The 25,092-nt window shown below is 43.6% G+C and overlaps 1 protein-coding gene across 2 annotated transcripts in view; it reads right to left on the bottom strand.

Moving 5' to 3' along the window:
• The window catches only part of DOCK1 (dedicator of cytokinesis 1), a 278,458-nt gene that overhangs the window by 204,593 nt on the left and 48,773 nt on the right, over positions 1–25,092 (bottom strand). For both annotated transcript variants that reach the window (XM_071446428.1, XM_071446429.1), the window contains exons 17-23: positions 23,419–23,522; positions 22,819–23,002; positions 17,466–17,563; positions 13,585–13,674; positions 13,144–13,244; positions 11,110–11,244; positions 6,743–6,851 (exon numbers count right to left, since the gene is read on the bottom strand). In XM_071446428.1, the coding sequence (XP_071302529.1) occupies positions 6,743–6,851; positions 11,110–11,244; positions 13,144–13,244; positions 13,585–13,674; positions 17,466–17,563; positions 22,819–23,002; positions 23,419–23,522 (821 nt within the window). The remainder of the gene's footprint in view (positions 1–6,742; positions 6,852–11,109; positions 11,245–13,143; positions 13,245–13,584; positions 13,675–17,465; positions 17,564–22,818; positions 23,003–23,418; positions 23,523–25,092) is intronic.

Genomic DNA, 25,092 nt, shown 5'->3' with positions numbered 1-25,092 from the left:
GCTTTAGCAATAAATATTGAATATTCAAGTACAGAATGGACACTGAGAAATGTGTTAGAAGTGAGCAGAACTCTTAAAAACCCACAGGCATGGGAGAATTCACATTAAAAAAGGATCTCATCTTCCACCCCAGCTCTGTGGCCTCACACAGGATAAATTTACACACACAAAGTGCTCACCCCTCCTTAATTCAGATTATTCAGACCTCCCAGCCTTTTCCCAGCCATCCTGAACAAAAGCAAAACAGCAAATATCAGAGGGGCCCTAATGGTTTTTTCTTTTGCTTTTGTTAAGGTTGGGATTGAAAGTGTTTGAGAGGATATTTTGTGTTTAGACTTAGGTGTTTATTGTTTTTATTTATATTATAGTTTTACAAGTCCCAAGTTCTACAGCATTCTATTAAAAATGCCTAACTATCTTTCTCTATAAGGTCTTTTAAGGTTAAACTATCTAATTAGGAAATTACACCTAAATTATTTTCACTTCTAACCCAATAATTTATCCCTTGTGCCCTGCAATGCAGACTGTTCTGCTTAATTACAAAATACCACCCAAACCCATGGAGATGAAGGTGGAGATGAAGGTGGAGAAGAAGGACCAACCTCCACCCTAAAACCCCCATCTTGCTTTATATATACTATTATATTCTAAAACCTTAAACTCTAAGTTTTCCACCATGTGGTATTACACATTTCTATTCAAACTCCACACCCATAATCCCAATTATCAATGAATTTTGGAAGCTTTCTCCACAGCCCCAGGTCAATGCAATGTTCTCTTCAGGTCAGTGCACAATGAAGCACAGAAAATCTGAAATTCTCAGCACCCAGGGCTCCAACATCTCCTCTTATGTGAATTATGAATATTGGTTTGACAGTTTTGTTAAATTTTTATTGGATATACTGAAGTAGATAAGGTATTATGTTTTGTTATTTAAATATTAGTTTTGGTTGCTTTATGGGTAGGATTGTGTTATTTAAGGTAAATAATGAAGTAATACTATAATAATAATAACTAATAATAATAATAATAACAACAGTATGAATATGATATTTCATTTGGGGTTTTTTTTGTTTTTTTTAATTAAGGTGGGTTTTTTTCTTTTTTCTTAATTTTGTTTTGGGATAAGTTAAACATAATTAAAATTTTCATGAAATTTGATAAGTATATTTTCAAGTATGAAATATTGATATCCATAAATTCAAATATGAATTTTTGAATTGTAATGTGATTTATGCTTTTCTTAGTAAGGTTTTGTTATATTAATTTTGATAAATATTATTTGATTTTAGTTTTATTATTATGACGATTTTTATTTTTTTGCATTGGTAGAAAGCCTTAAAGTTTATAATTTTGATAAATATTATTTGATAAATATTATTTTGATACATTTTGATAAATATTATCAAATTTTGATAAATATTATTTATTTTGATAAATTTTGATAAATATTATTTGATTTTATTTTTATTATGATGACGATTTTTATTTTTTTGCATTGGTAGAAAGCCTTAAAGTTTATAATTTTGATAAATATTATTTGATAAATATTATTTTGATACATTTTGATAAATATTATCAAATTTTGATAAATATTATTTATTTTGATAAATTTTGATAAATATTATTTATTTTGATAAATTTTGATAACTATTATTTGATTTTATTTTTATTATGATGATGATTTTTATTTTTTTGCATTGGTATAAAGCCTTAAAGTTTATAATTTTGATAAATATTATTTGATAAATATTATTTTGATAAATTTTGATAAATATTATCAAATTTTGATAAATATTATTTATTTTGATAAATTTTGATAAATATTATTTGATTTTATTTTTATTACGATGACGGGGGTTTTTTTTGCATTGGTATAAAGGCTTAAAGTTTACAATTTTTTTTGTGGGTGAAATATTTTAAGTGTAGGTCAGAATTTTTGTGTAATTTATGTTTGCTGAGAAGGTTCCAGCTCCCTCCACTGCAGGAGGAGCTTCTGGGCCTCCCAAGAGATGCAGGAATCCCTGACTAAGGAATATCTGCAGTTTTGGACCATCACTCCCAGGCTCCAGCTGAGCTCACGCTTCAGCAGGAGAAGGTTAAGGAAATAATTATCATGCACCAATTAGCAGAAAGGAGGAATAAACCCAGGAAGGCTCAGCACACTTGTAACCATTAAAAATGCATGCACCCACCAAAGGCTGCTCACCTTACTGCAGCAGGTTTAACCCCCAAAGTGCTGCTTGGAAATCAAAGTGGAACCTCCCCTTCCCAAGCCACTGATGCACTCAGCAGGAGAGGGGAATTGTCTGTCTCCACTAAAAAAAAAAAATCAAAAAAAATCCCTAAAATTTTATTTAATTAACTAAAAAAACTCCAACTTCTGTGTTGTTTTGAACGTTGTACTTTTTAGCAGTTCACCTTCCCAAATCCAAACCCACAGCACTGATTATAACCTGGGGTCAAGGTGGGTTTTAGTTGTTCTTGCACCTCAACATTTTAATTCCAACACATTTGAGTATATAAAAAGCAAAAGAAATGAGGTGTAAGCAGCAGTAGAGTGCTAGCAAAGCTCTGCTCAAACCACATCCCAAGATCAAATGCAATTTTACCTATTTGTTGCAAAAATCCATAGCTGGAGTAGTATCAGACAATTTAAAAATAACCTTTTAATGTTTTATATGTATTTTTAAACCCTATATTCTCTCCTCTACCTAAGACTTTTTGAATATCCATAATCCTAAAAGAGGTACAAATTCCAAGCTTCTTTTTGTGTTCTACAGCCTTAAATCCTCGTACAATGCTGAGAGTTTTCTTTTGAGGAAACTTTTTTCCCCTCATGCATGTACCCAAAGCCTTGAAAAATTCAAATTAAAAAAAAAAAAATTAAAAGCAAAATATTAAACAACTACAGTCAACAGCTTCCACAAGGACATAAATATTTGAACAGATAAAGAGGAATTCTTGCTAAGAACACAAGACTGCAGTCTTTCATTCTGTGTCAGTTTGAAGGCTGCTCCCCCAGCAGATAGGAAAAAAAATCCAGAATATCCAGCCCAAAAAGTTGGAAACATCTCTGAGAAAGTTTCCAGTGGCAGTTTTGCTCCATGGTGATAAACTGTAAAGGAAAATCCCAGTTTCTGCAAGGACAAATGGGAGCAGTGGGATGGGTGAAAGAAGCATCTGCCTTATATAATGTAAAGCACCTTAATTTTTTTTGTGTAGGTCTTTGCAACTTCTTATCTCTCTCCAAACACACCACTTATTTTATCTACACTTATTAAAGCCTAAAACTGTTATACAGCAAGATCTGCTGATCTTCCTGCACTACACAGGGACTTGGGGACTTACCTGCTTAAAATCACTGATTTTCCACAAAACTTCAGCAAAGTATCCAAGAGCACCAGAATTCCAGAATGGTTTGGGTTGGGAGGGACTCAAAGATCATTTTCCACCCCTGCCATGGCAGGGACACCTCCCACTGTCCCAGGGGCTCCAGCCCCAGTGTCCAGCCTGGCCTTGGGCACTGCCAGGGATGGAGATGCCAGAGCTTCCCTGGGAATTCCACCCCAGCTCATCCCCACCTTGCCAGGGAACAATTCCCAATTCCCAATCCCCCATCCAGCCCTGCCCTCTGGCACTGGGAGCCATTCCCTGTGTCCTGTCCCTCCATCCTTGTCCCCAGTCCCTCTGCAGCTCTCCTGGAGCCCCTGCAGGCCCTGCCAGGGGCTCTGAGCTCTCCCTGGAGCTGCTCCTGTCCAGGTGAGCACCCCCAGGTGTCCCAGCCTGGCTCCATGGGAGGGATGCCCCAGCCTCTGGAGCATCTCCTTGCCCCCAGAACCCCTCCCTGTGCCCAGCCCTGGTCCCCAGGAGATGCCAGCTGTGGTTTCTGCCCTCCCCAGAGGCTGCACCCAGCACATCCCTGCACCTGAGCTCTGGCCCTGGCTGCCCCCACAACCTCCTGGAACAACAAACTTCAGAAAGGATAAAAAAATCCCTTTATTTCCTTTTGAGTGCCCTCCTAAGGCTGTCAGCAATGCCTGCCCTTGTGCAAACCCCAGAGCACAGGAGATCAGGGTTTCACCTGCTGGGGAGGGGCAGCATTCCCAATCCTCTGCACCCCTTTAATCCCATCCTGGGCCTTGGAACCAGCACAGCACCCAGTGTCTGCTCCAGGGCTCTATGACAGCAGGGTGACAGCAGGGTGACAGCCCTGCCACCCCACTCCCTGCCCCTGATGGCTCCAAGGTGTCCTGCCCAAAGTGCCAGCCCCATGCAGGGGCTCCTTCCCTCCTCCTGAGAGCAGGGTCCCCACCCTCAGCTCAGGGTCAGCCTCCAGCTCTGGGAGCTCCAGCTGATGCTCCTCTCCCCCAGCAGAGATGGAGATGCTCAATGAGGCCTCTAATGTCACCCCACAGTGTCCCTGGCACCTCCTGCAGCTCTGCCTGGCAGGGTGCACAGAACCCACACTCTCCAAAAACCCCCACATTTACCCATCCATTCCATAGTTTTGTTCTCAGACAGGAGCACACATTTCTGCCTGGCAGGATGCACAGAACTCACACTCACTCTCTCTGAAAACCCCTACATTTACCCATCCATTCAATAGTTTTGTTCTCTGTGACAGAGGTACACAATTTCTGCCTGGCAGGAAGCACAGAACCCACAGAATCCACACTCACTCTCCAATAACCCCCACATTTACCCATCCATTCAATAGTTTTGTTCTCAGACAGGAGCACACATTTCTGCCTGGCAGGAGGCACAGAACCCACAGAACCCACACTCACTCTCCAATAACCCCTACATTTATCCATCCATCCATTCAATAGTTTTGTTCTCAGACAGGAGCACACATTTCTGCCAGGGAGGATGCACAGAATCCACACTCACTCTCTCTGAAAACCCCTACATTTACCCATCCATTCCATAGTTTTGTTCTCAGACAGGAGCACACATTTCTGCCTGGCAGGGTGCACAGAACCCACACTCACTCTCCAATAAACCCCACATTTACCCATCCATTCAATACTTTTGTTCTCAGACAGGAGCACACGTTTCTGCCTGGTGCTCACACTGCACAGCTCCAGTGGATACCTGAATACCACAAGCTGCAAAAAGCCAATAGCAGCAATGATGTGTTCTCAGAGCTCAGGAATTAGAGTCCACAGGAGATGAAAGCAATAAATAATGAATGAAAGCTTGTCAAGGCTTCTGCAAGGCATCCTCAAACACACTGAACCCACCCTGCTCATCCTTCAGAGCTTCATCTGCCACCCTACACACACAGGAGCTGTGCCCTCCTGAGCCTGCAGAGCTCTGAATCTGCTGCTGGGATCTCTCCAGTCCTTGCCAGGCAGTTTGCCTTCCTGCATCTCAGCTGAACACAACCAAATCAATTTTTAGCTTGTTTCCCTTTTTTTGCCCCCCCACCAAGGTCTAAATTGTTAAAGAAAAAAATCTCGTGTTCATCTGCCTTCCTGCAAGGGAGTCTCAGAAAAAGAAATCTCACATTCCACTCCTGTAATCTGCAAACTCCCTGTTTGTGAAACCCCAGAGAGCACACTGAGCTACCTACCCATTTCCATTCAGGACAGATGCTTTGGCAATGAAATGAAAATACAGCTCTCCTGCAACGTGTAAAATTCCTACTTTGTTATCAGATGATCCAGTCTTGGCCTCTCTGCCTAAAATATTCCTCCTCAGCTGCTTTATCCCCACTATCTCCTTTTGCTGTGTGCTCAGCATGGCAGCAGGAGCCCCAGAGCTCAGCTACAAAGGACTGGGGGTCTTGAATCAGGACTTTTCCTGCTCTAGAACTTCCTCCACTGGCACAGGGATTTCCCACTGTCTGTCTTTGCAACCACCTGAGCAGGAAGAGCCCAACTGTCCCCAAATCCTACCCCAAATCTCAGCCCCTTGATCATCTCTCAACTGATTCAGCAGGGCTGGGTCAGGGCTTTCACCTTTTTCATAAGCTCTGGTTGGAAGCACAAGGAGAAGTTCCAGGTGCAGCTTATCAAACACACATTGAGGGCAGTCTCTGTAGTTTTCCATGATGAAAAAGATCCACTAACTTCTGTATCCAGTCTCCTCTGGATACTAAAATCCTCCAGTCCTACAATTCAGAGCTTTGGCTCTTTGATATCAGCACCATTTGAGGGTACAGACCCCTTTCCCCATTGCATGAGCCAATGTTCCCAAAATCAGATTTAAAGACACACAAGAAAATCCCTAAGGGATGAAAGGTGGAACTTCCAGTCTCTCAGGCTACTAATTTTCTTTTTTAAAATATGTACTATGGCTTAAGATCCTGTATTGAAGTTCCTGAACAGCCTAAGATACAAATGAATACATTAAAATTTGAGGATCTACAGTGTCAGCAGCATCTTAAGTATCATGTCTTAAAAACACCTTCACTTTAAGGTTATACAAGTTAAAAAAGCCAAATACCACTGAACCAAAATTATGCTCTCTTTTTAAAATCAAAGTGAGGGTTTTGAAGCAATTAAAGGTTGGACTCAATGATCTTAGATGTCTCTTCCAATTTAAATAATTCTAGAATTCTAGAGATTTACTTGTTCAAAGAAAGCTCTTTACACAATCACAAACCCTTCAGCAGAAGCACCAAGAATTAACCTTGATTGAAGAAGCAAAGGCAGCTTTTAAGCACAAATAAGCAAATACTTCACTGCCTTATTGTGGCTGAGGATGCAAAACTGGAGATCTGGAAAGCACAAACCTTCACTATGACAGTCTGGTCAGAGTTGCTGCTCATCATCTCATTGATGGACTTAAAGAGCTGCAGCAGAGACTCCCTGAAGTCTGCTTCTCCTTTGTTTTCATACAGCCTGAAAAACAATTAGGTTTCATCAGCACAAACCACAATGGAAATACTGCTGTAAAAAAATCTGGTGGCTTTTTTAACAATTAAATGACAAATGGCCACTTTCTGGCTTACATATTCTCAAGAATTTTTACAACTTTCTTCACTGAATCAAGAGCTTTCTTCCAGGGGGAAAAAAATAAACTCAAGACAAGACAGACTGGCCAGGCTGGGCTGGCAGGAAGAAGAGATTTTTATTGTGAAATGCCACATGCAGCAGTGCTGCTCCAGTCTCTGGTGAATCCCTGAGCAGTGCCCCAGTTCCCTGTGCCAGGGACAGCCTCTCCACCCTGCAGATCCCTGCCAGGACCCTTGTGCTGATGAAGCCACAAAGCAGCCAGCCAACTTCCAGCAATCATTAAAATCATGAAAAAGGAAAGGGGGGAAAAGGAAAGAAGGGGGGGAAAAGGAAAGAAGGGGGGGAAAAGGAAAGAAGGGGGGGAAAAGGAAAGAAGGGGGGGAAAAGGAAAGAAGGGGGGGAAAAGGAAAGAAGGGGGGGAAAAGGAAAGAAGGGGGGGAAAAGGAAAGAAGGGGGGGAAAAGGAAAGAAGGGGGGAAAAAGGAAAGAAGGGGGAAAAGGAAAGGAGGGGGAAAAAGGAAAGGAGGGGGAAAAGGAAAGAAGGGGGGGAAAAGGAAAGAGGGGAGGGAAAAAGGAAAGAGGGGAGGGAAAAAGGAAAGAGGGGAGGGAAAAAGGAAAGAGGGGAGGGAAGAGGAAAGAGGGGAGGGAAGAGGAAACAGGGGAGGGAAAAGGAATGGGGAGAAAAAGGAAAGAAGGGGGGAAAAAGGAAAAAGGAAAAGAAGAAACTCCTGGACCCTCTTTTTGCTAAGAAGATACATTTTTTCCTGTGGGGAGGAAGCACTGAGGTTAAATGGTGTTTCAGCACTAATTTCAGGCTCAGTTTGCCATGGAGTCAGCACAGCTGACACAGAGCAGTGACTCAGCCCCAGCTCAGCTGCAGAGCAGGGTCCCTGTGCCCCCAGGCAGGTTCCTCACAGCTGAGCTGCCCACTGGGATCCCCCTCTCCCTCTCCCAGATGCTTCAGGGGGGTGAAAACTGCACAGAGGCACCCGAGCAACACCAGAGGCCAAACAAACACAGCCAAGGTGAAGAACTTGGGCCACTGGTACAATGAGAGCTCCTGGAATTCTCTGCAGGGGTTTAAATGCAGAACATGCCCTGCTCCAGGTGTAGGATGGCACAATCCTCCCTGGAAAACCAGGGGGACACCAGCACTGGCTCCACATCACCCCTGAAAACCTCCCCTCCTTGGGCAGCACGTGGGACTCACCCACACCAGGGTCAGTCAGGCTTAAAACATGGCCAAAAAAAGAGATCTGGAACCCAGATTAAATCTGAACAGGGGAGTTATAAACATCACATGGACTTCCAGGGCTTGGGGCAGCCTGGGACAGTGGGAGGTGTCCCTGCCCGTGGCAGGGGTGGAATGGGATGAGTACAAGGTCCCTTCCTGTCACTTGGATATTTTCTGAAAAATCCTCTGGGCCCAGGATTTTCTCCTGGGAACCTGAGAAGCCTCAAAGGGGAATGAAAACAAAAATTATCTGATTGCTGCTCCTGTGTTTGCTGCTTTGGAATGGGCCTTGGACATTGTTTACCAACAGGTGAATGTTTGATTGGTTCCATGTGAATTGTGTTGAATTAATGACCAATCCCAGTCCAGCTGTGTTGGGCTCTCAGAGTCAGTCACCAGTTCTTATTATTCATTCTTGTTAAGCCTTCTGATGTATCTTTTCTCTTCCTTTAGTATAGTTTTAGTATAATATAATGATATAATATAATGATATAATATAATGATATAATATAATGATATAATATAATGATATAATATAATAATATAATGATATAATATAATGATATTATATAATGATATTATATAATGATATAATGATATAATATAATGATATTATATAATGAAATGAAATATATAATATATCATATATAAGATATAATATAATAGATCATAAAATAATAAATCAGCCTTCTGAGAACTTGGGTTCAAATCCTCATCTCTCACCTTGTCCTGGGACCTCACAAACACCACACCTTCCCACCCAAACCACCCCTGACTCCTTCCCCCAGGTGAACCCCACCTTTACCCAGTCAGCTCTGGTGGATCAAGAGCCTCGCCCAGCAACAGCAACTGGGCTCCCAAAGCCCTCCCTGTCCCCCTGGCTCTGCTGCCCACCAACACCTGGCACCAAGACCCACTGCAGCAGCTCCCAGCACAGGTCCCTTTGACTTTCCAGAGTTTTCTCCTGGAATTAAACCCAGTAGGAAGGTCTCAAATGTAGTCTGCAGCTCAGAAAGGGAATTTCACCCAGGAATTTGCCAGCTACAATCCTTGTACAATTTCTTCATGTTCCATGAAGAATGGTTTGGGTGGGAAGGGATTTTAAATCCCATCAAATCCCACTCCTAGGACACCTTGCACTGTCCCAGGCTTCCCCATCCTGGCCTTGGCACTGCCAGGGATCCACAGCTGCTCTGGGCACCCTGTGCCAGGGCCTCCCACCCTCCCAGCCAGGAATTCCTTCCCAATATCCCACCTAAAGCTACATCATGATGGATCACACATTGCAGCTGGAAATGGGCTTTTCTTGGGATAAACATGGAGCTCAGGATGTTCCTGCTGCTTTACACTGAAGGTAATGTGTATCATCTTTAATGCTGTGCTCATAAACCTTGGGAAGTCCCAAATATGAAAAAATTGATTTTAACCTGGACACAGAGGAAATAAATACTGCAGAAAAAAAAAAGCCCCAAACCACTAAATTGTGTTATTTTGCTGTGCACACTTCTATTCCCCTTTTAGGCTTAAACTGGGGATTATGCAGGATAAAAAACTTGTTAAGTCCCCATTTCCATAATGGATTTTAGTGTCCCCCTGAAGAGATTAAGAGAGGTGAAACTTATACCAACAGAAAGAGTAACTGAACCTGACAGCCCAATAAATCAAAGTGCTCCAGACAAAAAACACTGCCTTTCAAAAGGGAAGTTATAATAAAAATAAACAAGTCAGTCACAAATGTGTTCCTACTGTCAGTTAATAACATCTATTTATTTAATATACCTGATAAAGCACAAAATCCCTGCAGCTGTGAGAAATCAAGGTTTACAGCAGGTTGGTGCTTCCAGCACTGCCTGGAGGATTTTAAGGCTGTAGTAAATGCACCACAAGCACTGGGATCACTACTGAGGAAATCAGAGATCTTTCTAAAGGTCACTTGCAATATTTTGCCTTTATCAACCTTTGCTGTAGTGAACAAACAGATGTGTCACCATGCTTTAAGTGGATGAACTTCCATGGATTTATCCAGAACTCAACTGCTAAAATGCTCCATCCATCCATGGGGCCCACCAGGCTCTCCCTGAAGTTAAAAACATGCCATATTTTGGAATAAAAGCTTTAGCTTTCTGCTTGTGATTCCTCAGTGGAGCAGCAGCAATCCTGCATTTTAATCACTCCAAATCACACCCCCCAGGCAGGGCTTCAGTCCTGCAGCAGAACAAATCACAGGCTCTTTCTGCATTCAGTAATTTTGCTGATTAATCCCTTGGCATGGAGGGTTGTGTCTCTCACTGAAGGGCTGTGAATTTGTGCTTCCCACAAGGAAATCCCACAGCCTGTCCTGGAGGGTCAGATTGTCTGTAAATCCAATCTGCAGCCAGAGGGAATTTTATTTTTTTCAGTTTTCAAGTGATTTGTAGGCCCTGCTACAGCCTCAGTGGCATCCAGTATTTTATGAATCTCACAGCAAGGCTCCTACAGAAATAAATTCCAAGCCCTAAATTAGAGGAAAGGGTGCTGGAGATGGTAACTGAAGAGCTCTACATAAATCCCTTGCAATAAGGTTGCAACAAGCAGTAAAAGGACTCAATCTAAGTGAAGATCCCATCAGCTTGGTTTATAACTTCTGTAAAATCTTGTGTATAAAACACAATACAGTAACAGGAGTTTCCCCAAACAGTGCCAAGCTCTAATTGTCCAGAGACCAAAATTATGATGATTTTAGCAATTCCCTGCTACTGAAAATACAGATCTCTGCTAAAGAGGGAAAACCCTTCTCCTGAAATAACTTCTCACAGCTTCAAGCATTTCTAAAATAGTGCAATACTAAGCAGTTTTAACTGCTGGACTGTAAAATGTTGGCAGTTTTGGGGCACTGTTGGCAGTGGGAGGCTGAAGCAGTGCCTGTACTCACTGGTTGAACAATATCCTGGAGCGGACGATGAACTTGAAGATGTATTCCAGGGCTTTCATGGCTTTGAAGAGTTGATCAGTGATCCCACACTTCTCAGCATTGTCCACGTAGGTTTTTAAAACCTTGGTCAGTTTTCTGTTTAAATACAAAAAAAAACCCCACATAAAAGTTACAAGTATTGCCACAGAATTTCCATTTTGAAAGGTTTAATGAAAAATGATGTGCCCACGGAGCTGCAAAGTTAATTCTTCAACTAATAAACTCATTGTGGTTTTGTTTTGCTGATAAGTTGCTGGAATTTATTCTTGAGCAAAAAAAGAAAGACCATAACTTCATTTAACACACAAGCAATACAGCAAATCTCAGTAAGGCTGATTTTCTGCTGGATGTTCAGATTTAGGCTCTGAGAAAGATGCACCCACTAATAATAATAATCAATAATTATAAATAAGAATAAAAAATTATAAATTAGTAAAAATAATGAAAAATAATTAAATATAAGCATGCTGTTAGAATTAGCACAAAGTATGAGTTCCTTCATTCAGCAAGGCTTCCCCTTTAGAAAGCTTTCCCATGGATTTTGGGCTGAAATTTGTAAAATTTATTTCTCAAAGTACACACCACCAGCTGGAAATTCTCTTCTTCCCCATTTTAAAGCCTATCAACCTCGAAAGTGAAACAATTTTCAAAATAATCCCATTTCAGCTCCCTCCCTTGCAATGAATATAAATCAGGGCTTTAATGCAACCACGAGCAATTCCATTTTAAATCATCCCAGCTCCAGTGCATGATCCAACATCCCCTCTCCAAGTAAACAAGCTCCACACAGAAAACAACACAGAGATCCTGCTGCCTGGGGATTTGTTGGAGCAGGAGCAAACTGCCTGAGAATTTCAAGTAAGCACTTAAATACTGCCAAGGCCACCTCTCTTTACTCCAGGGCTGAGGGTTGGGCTGGGTGATCCTGGAGCTCTTTTCCACGCTGGATGTTCCATGAATAAAAGGCAGGGAGAGGGCAGGGATCTGTCACATCCATGGGGACACCTCGAGCCAGAATTCAGCTCCTCCCTGCACATCAGGAAGGGAAGGATGCTCTCCATGCCATAAGAGGACCACCCTCAGCTCTTCCTGAGAAGTGCAGGTGATGCAGGATGCTCCACATGAGTGACCAAAATATCAGCCTTGAGACTGAAGGTTCAAATCTTCTTTGGGATTAAAGAAGGCTCAGGGCAAGGCTCTTCCCCCAGAGGTGCTGGCACTGCCCAGGCTCCCCAGGGAATGGGCACAGCCCTGAGGCTGCCAGAGCCCCAGGAGGGTTTGGACAACACTCCCAGGGATGCCCAGGGTGGGATATGGGGGTCTCTGTGCCAGGAGCTGGACTGATGATCCCTGTGGGACCTTCCAGCTCAGGATATTCTAGGATTTTATGATTCTTCACAATTTTAAATCAACATTTTCAGGTCCCTTAACAGAGACTCTGCACCAGCAAAGGGCAGCCCAGGTGTCCTGGTTTGGGTTTGCTTTCCCCCCAGCACTGCAAAGATATCCATCGGATATTTTTTCCTCCAGCCTAATGCAGCAGCAAAGATTCCAACTGTCAAAATCTACTTAAGACAACAAAAATAATGGGCCTTTTTTGTGCCCTTCACTGCCTCTTCCCCACACTGACAGTAATGTGGATAACTGGGGTACAGTGTCATTTAATGCACAAAAAAGTATTTGAAGCATCTTAAATGGACATGATTTCCTTCCAATATGAGTGAGAATTGCTCCTGTTTTCCTTACAAAACAACTCCTGAAATTGTCAAATCATCCCCTTCTTCATTTCAGCACTATCAGAACTTGTCCTTGCACAGGACTGAAAGTTGTACCAATTTATTTCAAGAAAGAAACAAAGACTACCCCCAGTCTTCTTCCAGACCCTCCCAAGCTCATGGGCACATTCCTAATTAAGCTACATAAACAAGCAATTAAATAACATGACCTGGAAAAATTCTCCAAGTCACATTAGGAAAAATAAATTTTCCAACTCACGTGTAGGCCAAGGTAGCACTGAAATGCTTCTTGATGTAGGTCTCCAAGACAGGGTTGAAATGTTGAAATTTTCTGTCAGCAATCAATCCAATGATAAATACCTGAAAAAACCAGCATAATTAGTGTGTTAGTCTCCAAAGGGCTTTAATTTTTGTCCACTCCCCTTTCTTCTCAGAGAAGAGACATTATTGACATAAAAAGTTCTGTTCTTGTCCTAAATTGTGCTGGTAATCCATTAAAATGACCTGATGTGAGTGCTTCCTTATTTCCTGGGAGGATGACATGATAGAATCCAACTCCCTCTGGATCTGAACCTTGAAATATAATTTTTAAATTAAATAATAACTCTCAGCTCAGATCTTTTTCATTAATAAACTAAAATAAATTTCATTAATTCCCCATTATTGGGTACATTTCAGACCCTCCCCAGTGCAGACTCACCAAAGCATCAAACACCAAAGTGTCAAAGGTCTCACTCTCTGAGTTCTCCATCATGATGTTAAAAAGGGCATCCAGTGTATCTTGAAGAAACTGCCAAGAAACAACACAGCTCTCATCATGATTTCAAAGGAAAATTAAGTTCAGATTCCACACAGGTTTCTACAGATATTTTTGCTAAAGTAAAGGCATTTTAAAAGTTAGCAAAAAAAAACAAAAAGGAAAACCCAACGCTTTTTTTTTTCAGCAGATGATTTTTAGTGAAGTTGATTATCTGTACACAGGTTATCAGTCCAACAGAAAAAATGAAGTCAGAAGTCACACTTGGCACACCTGGACAAGACTTGACTCTGTGAAAATGCTCCAACAACATCAATTTCCAAACTGCAGATCCACCACACGGTCACCAGGCCCATGCATTGCTGAGAATTTGGGAGTTTCAGAGCACAAACCACACAAGCAACTGAGTCTCATGCCAGGGAATGGGAGCTGAGCCATGGGAGGACTCAGAGCATCCCTGCCCGGGGCTGCACCACAGCCCCAAATCCCATTGGGATCCCTCATGCAGGCATGGGAACAGAGCCCCCCACTGCTGCCCCAGCCCCACACCTGCCTAGCAAGGTCCTCACTCCCCCTGCCTGGGCACCCCAGCTCTGCAGCACCACAGGAAAAGCAGATTAGTGCCAGGGGCTTTCAGTAAAGCTCAAGGACAAAAGGTCCCTAATTCCAGGAGTCCTTCCCAGATCCATGCAGTGCCAGAGATACTCATCAGTTCTGCTGGGATGGGCTTGTGCCTGAGCAGCTCCTTCCTCCAGCTGGCACAGACACACAGGGGCTCCTCCAGGCCAGGCTGCAGCACAGCTCAGGTGGGGTTGAGAAAGAAGGGGTTAAATGTGGGTGGTTCCAGCACATCTGTCTCAAATCCTCCCAGGACGGTTTGGGTTGGAAGGGATCTGAAATCCCATCCAGAGCCACCCCCTGGGACACCTTCCACTGTCCCAGGTGCTCCCAGCCCTGTCCAGCCTGGCCAGGGATCCAGGGGCAGCCACAGCTGCTCTGGGCACCCTGTGCCAGGGCCTGCCCACCCTCACAGGGAAATAAAATTGAAAAAAAAGGCTTTGCCTTGTAGATGTGTGGTATTTGCAGGGGTTCCCAGGATGAGGTCAGAGTGAATCTCACTCCATGTTCTTAGAAGGTTAATTTATTATTATATGTACTTATAATATATTAAAGAATGCGATACTAAAACTATACTAAAGAATAGAGAAAGGATACAGACAGAAGGTTGAACAAGAATGAATAATAAAAACCTGTGACTGCTCAGTCTGACACAGCTGGCTGTGATTGGTCATTGAGTAAAAACAATTGACATGGAACCAATCAAACATGCACCTGTTGGTAAACAATGTCCAGCCACATTCCAAAGCAGAAAAACAGGGAGAAGCAATAAGATAATATTGTTTTTTCTCTGAGGCTTCTCATCTTCCCAGGAGAAGAATCCTGGCAAAGGGATTTTTCAGAAAATACGACAGTGACATAGATGAGGCAGAGGGAAGAACATCTCAAAAAGCAGAAGGGAATCAATCCTGGGGTTCCAGCTACAAGAGGCATTCCACACCCTGTGACAGGGATGGAAAATGAGCCTGACTCCCACCTTCCTCCTTTAAAAATGTTTCCTTTAAAAATGTTCAATGAGTCTCCTGGATCAAGCCTGATTCACCTGATCTTCTAAACCTCCAGCCAAATGTCAGGAGTTAACCCCATGCACAGCTGAATGTCAAACTCCTTAAACCAACTGAGCACAGAGTCACAGTTCGTGCTGCTGAGGATGAAAAAACAGAAAAGCCCAAATTCTTGCAGCTGATCTTAGCCCAGTTCTGGGAAAAAGCCAGCTCATAATTTCACCACGGGGGCAAAAGGAAAACATCACCTTCTCACAGCCTTACTCATCCCATTAAAGAAGATGTGCAAATAAAGCACATTAAAGGCTGGACTTGATGTTCTAAAGGTTGAACTCTGTGATCTCAGAGGTCTTTTCCAACCTAAATGGTTCTGTAATTCTAAATGATTCTGTGGCTGCTGCCAGCTGGCAGGGAGGGAAGTGCAAAGCACAGTTTGGAGCCTTGACAGGAGAAGTTTCTCTCCTGTTCTGAAGAGAAGTTGCACTCCTGGGTCCCACACACTGAGTCCCCTGGAAGCCAAAGGATGGTTGGGAGGCTGATCAAGCCTTGATTTCACATTCAGGCACCTCAGCCTGACTTTCACGAGCAGAGTTGAAGCCTGAAATCTGTTCACCAGCACTTGGTGTAGCAGCAGGAGGAGCACAGCAGAGATGCTGCTGCTGAGTGAAGGGGCAGGACATTTCTCAGGTGGCATGAATAATTCCTACACTATTAGTTTACATTCTCATAGTGCACAGACTCTGCACAAATGGAGCCACAGCCTCTGGGGAAGGGAGATAACATTTACAGCTTCCACACACTCTGGAGCAGGCACAGAATGGGGAGCTGGGCTCATCTCCACTCAAATAAATGAACACCAGTAGGCCCAGGCCTTTTACTGGGAGTTTTAAAAACAGGCAATTCTTAACAGAAAATAGGAATGTTTTTTATCACATCAATACTTTTTCTAAGTATTGGGTATTCTACCCAGGCTGCACTGGGTATTGTAGTTAAAAACATGAAGGGCAAAGAGAGCTGGAGGAACAGAAAGGAACAGTGACAAACCAGGTCCTGCAATGGAGCAGCCCCACAAAGATGGAACACTGTGCAACAGTTGGAGAATGTTGGCACTGGCCCTCTAAAAAAAGGATAAAAATGGTGGTGGAAGCAATATTAAACACTCCCTCTTCTGCCCCCTGCATGACTCCAGTCGTGCTCAGACCCTTGGGAGCAGGAGAAGGGAATCTCACAGGGTGCTGAGAGTGTGCCAGGTGCAGGACTCGCTCCAGAACTGCTTTTACTCCAGCCCCACTTGGGGTGCACCCCGAGGAGACCCCTGATCCCCACCCAGCAGGGACACTGGGATGGCACACTGGGAGAGGAGGGGGAACCCAAGGGGCAGAGCCATGGCAGTGCTCAGCAGGAGCCACGGGCATCATTCTGCTCTCAAATCACCCAGGACAAAACCACAGCAAGCAGAACCTTCCTAAAACACAAACCTGTGGGACCCCACCTTCCTCACCCTCCAAGGAGGACAAAATCAGCATTCCCAGGTGCTTGAAGTTACTTCAAGCTGAGGCTTCATTATGCTCCTGTTAAACAACTAAAAATCCCCTGAAGTAAGGAAACAACTCTCCAGGGTCACCTGTCCCCAAGAACATCTTTTGACACTCTTTTAGATTTGATTTATTACAACACCTTCAATAAAGTCCCAGCCTCCTCTTTTGCACAGCTAAACCTGTCTTTATGTAGCTCTCTGCAATCACTCAGTGGCCTTGGCAAATGTAAATAACTTGGCTCAGTTAAATGTTTCCTGAAGTATTTTTTAAAAGAAAACAACAGCAGCACACACTGGGATTGCATTCCACATTCATAGATCAAAAATACATTTAACATCACCATGTAAGACTTCCAAGATGGTCTAATTCTTGCAAAGAGAAACACCTTTTCTTCATGGATCTGTATATAAAAATCCACCAAAGTGCTAGGAAAAAAAACAACCTCATTTTCAGAAACGTGCATTTGATGTGTGTTTTATCAGTTCTCAAACATCTGAAATGTTCCTGGAGGGCAGGGAGAGGAGCATCAGCACCCTGAAGTTTGAGGTTCCTGGTTGCAATTTAATGTGCAAATGAGTGCAGTGAGGTTGAGGGGGAAAGTGTGAGGAGCCAAAAAAAACGACACATCAAAATCTGGGATTTTTTACAGATATTAACTCATTACCTTGACCACTTCACCACCATCAACTTTCATCAGCTGCTTCAAGTTCTGGTGCAACAGGCTCGTGTTGGATCTCCACTTCAGCAGTCCTAAGAGATCAACTAGGAATAAAAAAACCCAACAATTATCTCCTGCAGGCTCTTTCCCTTTCCTCACTCTCCATCACCATATGCAGGACAAAGTTTCATTTCCTCACTTCAGCCTTTTTTCCCTGGACAACAAGGTATTTCTGGTACCCTCTGACACTGCAGAAAGCTGGGACAATCCCTCTGCCCTGACAGAACTCTGAAAGGCTTTCAGAAAAGCTGCCAGCTTTTGAAATATCAGCAGGAAAATCTAGGCCAAGGAAGCCTGGTCCCTGGGTTTTTCGTTTGCTGCACACAACAGTTGTGTCTTTAGAAAAAAATGCCACAATGAAATTAGTCAGCCACCAACACAGTGTATCCACAGGGCAGTGACTCTCCCAGCTTCTCTGCTCTCCCTGCATCAACTGCAAAGAAAATAAAGCACAATGAAGCACAAAGAGCTGCAAACTAACTGAGAGTGGGGGAAAGCTGGGTGATGAATATCTGCCAGTGCCCACACTGCTGGGCTGCCCTCTGAGGGCACAGCCCAGATGATGCCACTGGTCCATCCCCAAATCCTGCAGCCTGAAGCTGGTGGCACTTCAGCAATCCCTGATCAAGAAGGAAATACAGGAGGCCAACTCTGTCCATGTGTCATTGCAAAGCTTCCTTTAGGGAAAACTCCTGGGGAGGAGCTCCCAGTGGGGTCCCCCTGCAGAGCAGCAGCTCCAGGGCAAACACCAAACCCCAGCCCTGGAACCCACAGAGCCCAAACCCCAGCCCTGGAACCCACAGAGTCCAAACCCAACACTGGAACCCACAGAGCCCAAACCCCAGCCCTGGGACCCACAAACCCCAAACCCCAGCCCTGGAACCCACAGAGCCCAAACCCCAGCCCTGGAACCCATAGAGCCCAAATCCAACACTGCCCACAGAGCCCAAACCCAACACTGGAACCCACAGAGCCCAAACCCCAGCCCTGGAACCCACAGAGCCCAAATCCAACACTGCCCACAGAGCCCAAACCCAACACTGGAACCCACAGAGCCCAAACCCCAGCCCTGGAACCCACAGAGCCCAAACCCCAGCTCTGGAACCCACAGAGCCCAAACCCCACACTCCTCCCTCCTTTGCCAAAGCAGCCTCAGGGGAAGGTTCTTCCCCATGAAAAGTCAGTTTTCAGCACAAAACAGAACTGCCAGCAACTCCTGTTCAGGAGAAGCCTTCAACAACAAACTGAATGAAATTATCTCAAAGGTCTTCTCCAACTTCAATGATTTTATGGATAATTCAAAGACTCACTACCTTCAGTTTAGCCCCTTGGCCCACCTCCCCATATAATTCATACTGTGTGAATTCTGCCCAAAATCACACAAAACAGGCACTTCCTCCCTACAAATACCCCTCACCTCTTTGCTATTCAGGCTTTCAAAGCAACCAACACAACATTTAGCAAGGCCTGAATCTGCAGAGTTTATTGTGGAAATTATCTGCAGAGACTGAAAGCAGCTGCTATGCTTTTCTCAAAAACCTTTCATTTTAAGTAATAAATGAAATTACTTCTAGTGGAAAGCACTACAGTACTCCTTGGAAAGAGTCCCCTCTGAGCAGCACTCAAACCAAGCCTTCTCATCATCTCTTTGTGAGGAGAAATCAAGAGAGTTTTACTACATTAAAGCTTTAAAAGACTCGAATCCAAGTCCTCCATTCCTTTTAATGCATCCTACAAGAAGTGTATAGCCTGAACCCAAAGTCTTAGAAACTCAGTATTAACCAAAAAAAAAAAAAAAAAAATTGCTTTTGGAAGCAAAGCAGAGATGCCTCCATGAGTTACCCAAAGTGTTTCATGGATATATTTATATCAGCTTTCCACCCCTGAATTTGGCTGCAGTCTGACTTCTAACAAGGCATCAGCCTGACAGAAGAAATGATGTGAACAAAAGCCAGCCCACAGACAGGCTCTGAACAGCATCATGGATTGCCCCAAGAAAACAAACCCACGTGGACTGCAGCGTGATGGCAGAGCAAATGCTAAATGAATATACATTTGTGAGCACAAAATGTCAGTGCAGGCCAGCTGAAAGGGAAAAATAACTCACAGGCTATGGAAAAATGGGCACTGGCTGGTAATGCAAGCATTAATTAACCCCAGCAGTCAGGCACTAATCCCACTCCTTGCACAGGGCTGGGTGGAAAATAATGCAGTAAAAAGATGTAAAACAGTATTTTAGCCTACAGGAAACAGGAATGATGGAGTAAGCCTAGGTCAAGTGAAATCTGAGGTTAGAAAACATCAGGAGGGAGAGAGAATGAGGGTGCCCAGAGAAATTGTGGCTGCCCCTGGATCCCTGGGGTGCCCAAGGCCAGGCTGGAGCAAAGTGCATCAGAGGGAGGTGTCCCTGCCATGGCAGGGGTGGCCCTGGGTGATCATTAAGGTCACTTCCAACCCAAACCAGGCTGGCATTTCCCACTGCAAAAGGTTTAAACAAACACCCAGACTGCAAAGTCCCCAGCAGCAACTTGGCTTCATTAACGTGATTTATTATTCTGTGGACTGCAGATGAAGATTGTTCTTTTCCAGGGTATGTGACAAGTGGAAGGAACCACCCCAAGCTCCTGCTTTCCTTAACCTGGATCTGTGCAAAAGCTTCCCCTACACAAACACCCAAACTTTTCTCAAAGCCCAGCCACTGAATTCAGTTAAAGAATATTTCCCCTCTAACTAAATTCCCATCTGTTCTTTGAAATTCTCTGCCTTCTTGACTTTAACATTTCATTTTCCAGTCTGTGTGATTTTTTTATTTTAATTCTATGCTTACATCTTCACTTTTTATGCCACTATAGCACTTCAATTCGTCCTATGTGTGTGTTGGGTTTTTTTTAATTATCAACTGTGCTAAGTCAAATTCCTCCCAAGTGTTCTGCAGAATCCTGGTCTCCCTGGTTCCTGCAAGCCCTGACTCCAGTGGAGGAACAGCCACTCTTATCCAAAGATTTGAGTCCTTCAGGCAGAAGAGAGAACAGAAATTCTTGGAATAAGCTTTTGAGGTGCCCTGGATGCTTCCAAGAGCAAATCCACAGGGACAGCACAGCCAGCTCTGCCTATTGATAACTGATAATATTTTCCCAGCAAGCCATTAATACAATTCCACTTCTGTTCCCATCACCCTGATAATCAAAGGACACCCTGGAAGTCTGGGAAGAGGCTCCAGGAGCATTTACTTCCACAGGCACTGAGGGTTTCTGCCTCTCCTCTTTGTCTGATGTCATCACTCTTCCTCAAAATTAAGTGCAAAATCCAGGAAAAGGCCAGGGAATGTCCTGCTTTAATAAATTCTGCTCAAACCACTAAAAACTGGTCAAGTGTTAAACTAAATAGACACCTCACACCATCACTCTCTCTCAAAGTCTCAGCAGTGACCAAGTTTGTTATTTTGAAGACTTTTCCATGCTAAGGACATCGATTACTGATGGAAAAGCAACATTAAAAACTCACAGTTCATAGAGAACTGAAGGCAAGGGAGTGTTCAAAGAGCTCAGGCACAAAAAAGTCTCTGCACCATCAAACACCACAGAAAAAGCCAGATGACTTATATCCATACTTTTAGAATTACTAAAAATAAGTTTTAAAGCCAATTCTAAGATAGTTATGGAGGGTAAAGAAAGAACTATTACAGGTAACCAAAAGGAGAAAAATCTCCTTTGGCCAACATTTTTGTAAGTGAGGAGAATACTGAATTTTTATTTACTTGTTTTTAAGAAAGTTAAAGGAAGAATATTAACCAACCATTTTACAAAGCTTAAAATCAGCTTCAGAAATCACCATCTGAAAATCACTGCCAACTTTTAGATGAAAACTGATACTTGAGGGAGGAATTTAATGATGATTTTCTTTTTTGTTTTGTTTCTTTCCTGCTCAATGAGACATGGTGATCTTGCTTAATAATGTCACAGTACTTTGAAGAGAGAGAAAAGATTTTGGCAACTCCGAGGCAAACTTTCCCAGACAACATAATTAACAGCAGCATTAAATAAAGATCAGGCCTTCAAAGCAAACAATATGTAAATCAAGCACCAAACAATGCTCAGGCTTAATTTTAATAGCAGTTCTGTGAAAGTCACATCAATGTATTGATCACTGGGAAATACTTTTAACTACTAAACTTTTAACTTTTCTGAAGGCTGAAGGGAAAAACAGCAGCGATTTTCCAACAAAAATCAGTTTAATTCCAGATGTTGGATCCTGCTCTGCAAGCCCCAGCCCCACCGTGCTGCTGCTGAGCTGGGAGCCCATCTTTGCTGGGAAATCCTCCCAGCACATCCCAGTTTTTCAGCTGAACACCCTGCCAGGCTCCAAGGCTGCCAGACTGCAGTGGATGCGATGTGCTCTGCATGTGAAACAGCCGGGACGAGCTGGGAAGCAGCACAGCCAAGGCAGGGCTGGAGTCACCACGGAGCAGGGACATCCCCCCAGGCACAGGGAACTCTGCATGTGGCAGCGTCCCCACGCAGCTCCCACAGCCCTTCCTGAGTCACAGCAGCTCCCTGCCATGACTCAGTCCCCATGGAATGACCCTCCCACACTCCCCACTCGCTGCTGGAGCCGCCAGGAGAACAAGGGATGGCTCCATGGCAACCAGCACGGAGTCACACGCAGGGCACAGGCTGCAAATGGCAAAGGTTTCCTTGGGTGGCTGCCACCAGCAGCTCCCCACAGCCTTGGGGTGCACTCAGCCAGCTGACAAACAGGACACACGAGGGAATGCAAGGTTGGGAAGGAGCACACGGAGCCAAGGCCACTCCTGGGAAGTGTGGGGACATGAGGGTGACCTCCATCCTACCCTAACATCCCCTCTGCACACAGGAGAGAACATCAGAGCTGTCCCCAGCCCTGAGATATGGATATTGCCCCTTGGAATAACAAACCAGCATGTCTGGGAGCAGAGCCCTGATATTACCTACTCTTGAGAGCAGACTCATCCCCTCCCTGAGTGCTATTTTTCAGAGAAAAGTGAAATGCCACAGAGCCTGTTTCAGTGCATTTCAGGGCAAGAGCCTCAACTATATGGGAAACAACATCCCTGGTTCCACTTCACTTGGATTCTTCTGTTTTTTTTCAGAGACATCAACGGCTCTGGAGCAAAACAGAGAAAAGCTTGGATGGCTCACACCCTCACCCACACAATGCAACCCAGCAAACAGCCACGTGGAATGGGGATGGGGGAGGCAGCAGAGTCAGCACACAGACCCCAAGCCTGCTGTGAGGAGCAGCAGCAGCTCTGGGCACTCACCATTCTGGGTAAGCTTTGTTGAACAGACCAGGGTGGAAATCTGGAAGGAGTCTTTGCTGATGGTGCAGCTCCCAAGGTTCTGCATGCTCTTGCCTGTGGCTGAGTGTCCCTTCTCCTCCAGCTCAATTTTTGTGGATGGCAGACTGAGATAGGTCGAGGCATCCTCCAGCTTCTTGGCCTCTGCCTACAGGGATGTTTGAAACACAGCAGGAGAAAATATCCTGTCAAAATCTCAGTAACAAGAAAATTTTAATCTTTATATTGGATTTTCTTAGGTTTTGGAGCTATCAAATGCATCTTTAACAACACTTATTTAGCACTAATCTGACTACATTAAAGCCAAAATGGCTTAATGGCTTAATTAAAAGGCTACAGAATTCACTTTTCCCAACCCACAAAAAACTCAACAACAAATCCTGCTGAAATTACAACATACTAAAGGTTTAACACTCAATCTCCCATATAAACCAACTGCTCAGGACTTGCTGCTTAGTTTGATTTAACAGCAGAGCTCAAAACACATTTTCCAGTGTAATTCTGGAACAGAATTCCCCAGAAGTCAGTCAATGGAGCTTCCCTGCTGGGAAGTCAAAATTCTACCTTGTAAACTATAAGGTCGTGCTCTCCATCCCTCAGAGTTGTCCCATCATATCTCATGAGCTTCACAAATGCCAGAGCAAATATTTTCTCAGATTTGTCTTTGGCTGTTACCAAAAAAAAAAAAAAAAAAAAAAAAGAAAAAAAAAAAAAGAAAAAAAATCACTACATAATTATTTCAGCAGTCAGGACACCTAAATCTCACAAACATGGACAACCTGTCAGTGAGGGACCACAGCAAAGATTCTCATGTAAATTAAGTGTATAAAAAATTGGGGCAGTCTTCTAAATGCAAGACAGAACCAAAAATAAAAAAAAAGCCAAATGAATACATCAACAATAACCAGATGCTTCTTATTTCCATATTCTGTCTGTGCTTTTTGGAAAGTTTTATAAAGGCAAATTTTAAAAACAAAACAGAAATGTGATGCATTGAGAAAGCCCAGGGTTTTAGAAGAATGGCAGTGTTTGGGAGCTGGAATAAAGATTAAACACCAGCACTGAGGATCTCATCAGAGCACAGAGCCCTGAGGACAGACATTTGCAGGGGGAACATTAGAAGCAAAACAAAAACTGGATCCATAAATGCAGATGAAGTGCCTCAGTTTTTTGAAAGCTGACCCATTCTACAGCCAACAGGAACTAAAAAAATGCATTCAGCTTCTTCTTGGTCAAATCTGTTGGGAAAAGTTTAAAACAACAAAGCAACAGATGAAGGAGAGATCACAAAGGAAGGTGAGAAGTAAAGCCAGAAGGAAAGTGTCATCACCTTGAGACAGCCCAAGGAGCCCGGGAGAAAGCCCTGAAAGGGGCTCTTGTTAATATTTAGGAGTGACCTCTTTTAAATATTTAGGCTGTGGCCAACCTAAATACTTAAGTCATCCTAATAACATTTCTGACTCTAATAATTTGTAGTACACAATCATAATTCTGATAATAATGACTGAATGTTGAATTTTGGAGCTGTGTTTTCCTTAAAAAGTATCATTGTCTAGATTATTTTATTAATTTTCTTAATCCCAAAGTCTTCAATTACTGATGCTAAGCCAACTGCAGACTTTCACATTCCCACTTGTTCAACATCTTTACTACTCCCTACCTCTAAGATAGAAATTATCACAACCCTCTGAGTTATTAATGAAAAGCTTTACTCCATTAGTAGCCTAGTAAAAAATTCCATTTATTCCCTTTGGGGAAAAAAACTGGGCAGGGAAAGAAAAAAATCAAGATAGGTGAGAGTGAGGAAGATGTGAAGAGAAAAAAGAGCTGAGATATGACCAAGTGTCACAAATTTAATCCTGCACTAAAAGCAAAGGCAATAATCAGTTCTGGATTGGGAACACAAGAATGGCATCCCTGCTCCAGGAATGCCCAAGGATGGTGCCTTGGGAAGGCTGCCCTAAAACAGAGGCTGGACAGAGCTAAAGAATAAAGCAGGGATTTATTCAAAGCATCTCCTCCATGGATCCACCTTGGGCAGCACCAGAGCCCAGCCAGGGCTGCACCCAAGATGAACCAAAATGGCCCCAAAATGCACGGCCGGGCACGGGCTCTGTCCCTGGGATCAGTTCTGCTCCATTTGCACCTTGCAGTTCATTGTCCCATCCCAGCTTTAGCCCCTGCAGTCCCACCCTGCTTGTTTTTCTCTCTCCAGCCCACGGGGTTTGTGCTCTTGGG

The sequence above is a fragment of the Agelaius tricolor genome, unplaced genomic scaffold (genome assembly GCF_023055355.1).
Source record: "Agelaius tricolor isolate 1412-34295 unplaced genomic scaffold, bAgeTri1.0.p SCAF_22, whole genome shotgun sequence".
NCBI lineage: Eukaryota > Metazoa > Chordata > Aves > Passeriformes > Icteridae > Agelaius > Agelaius tricolor.
Note: the sequence above shows the minus strand (reverse complement) of the source record. Positions and strands in the feature narration are given on the sequence as shown.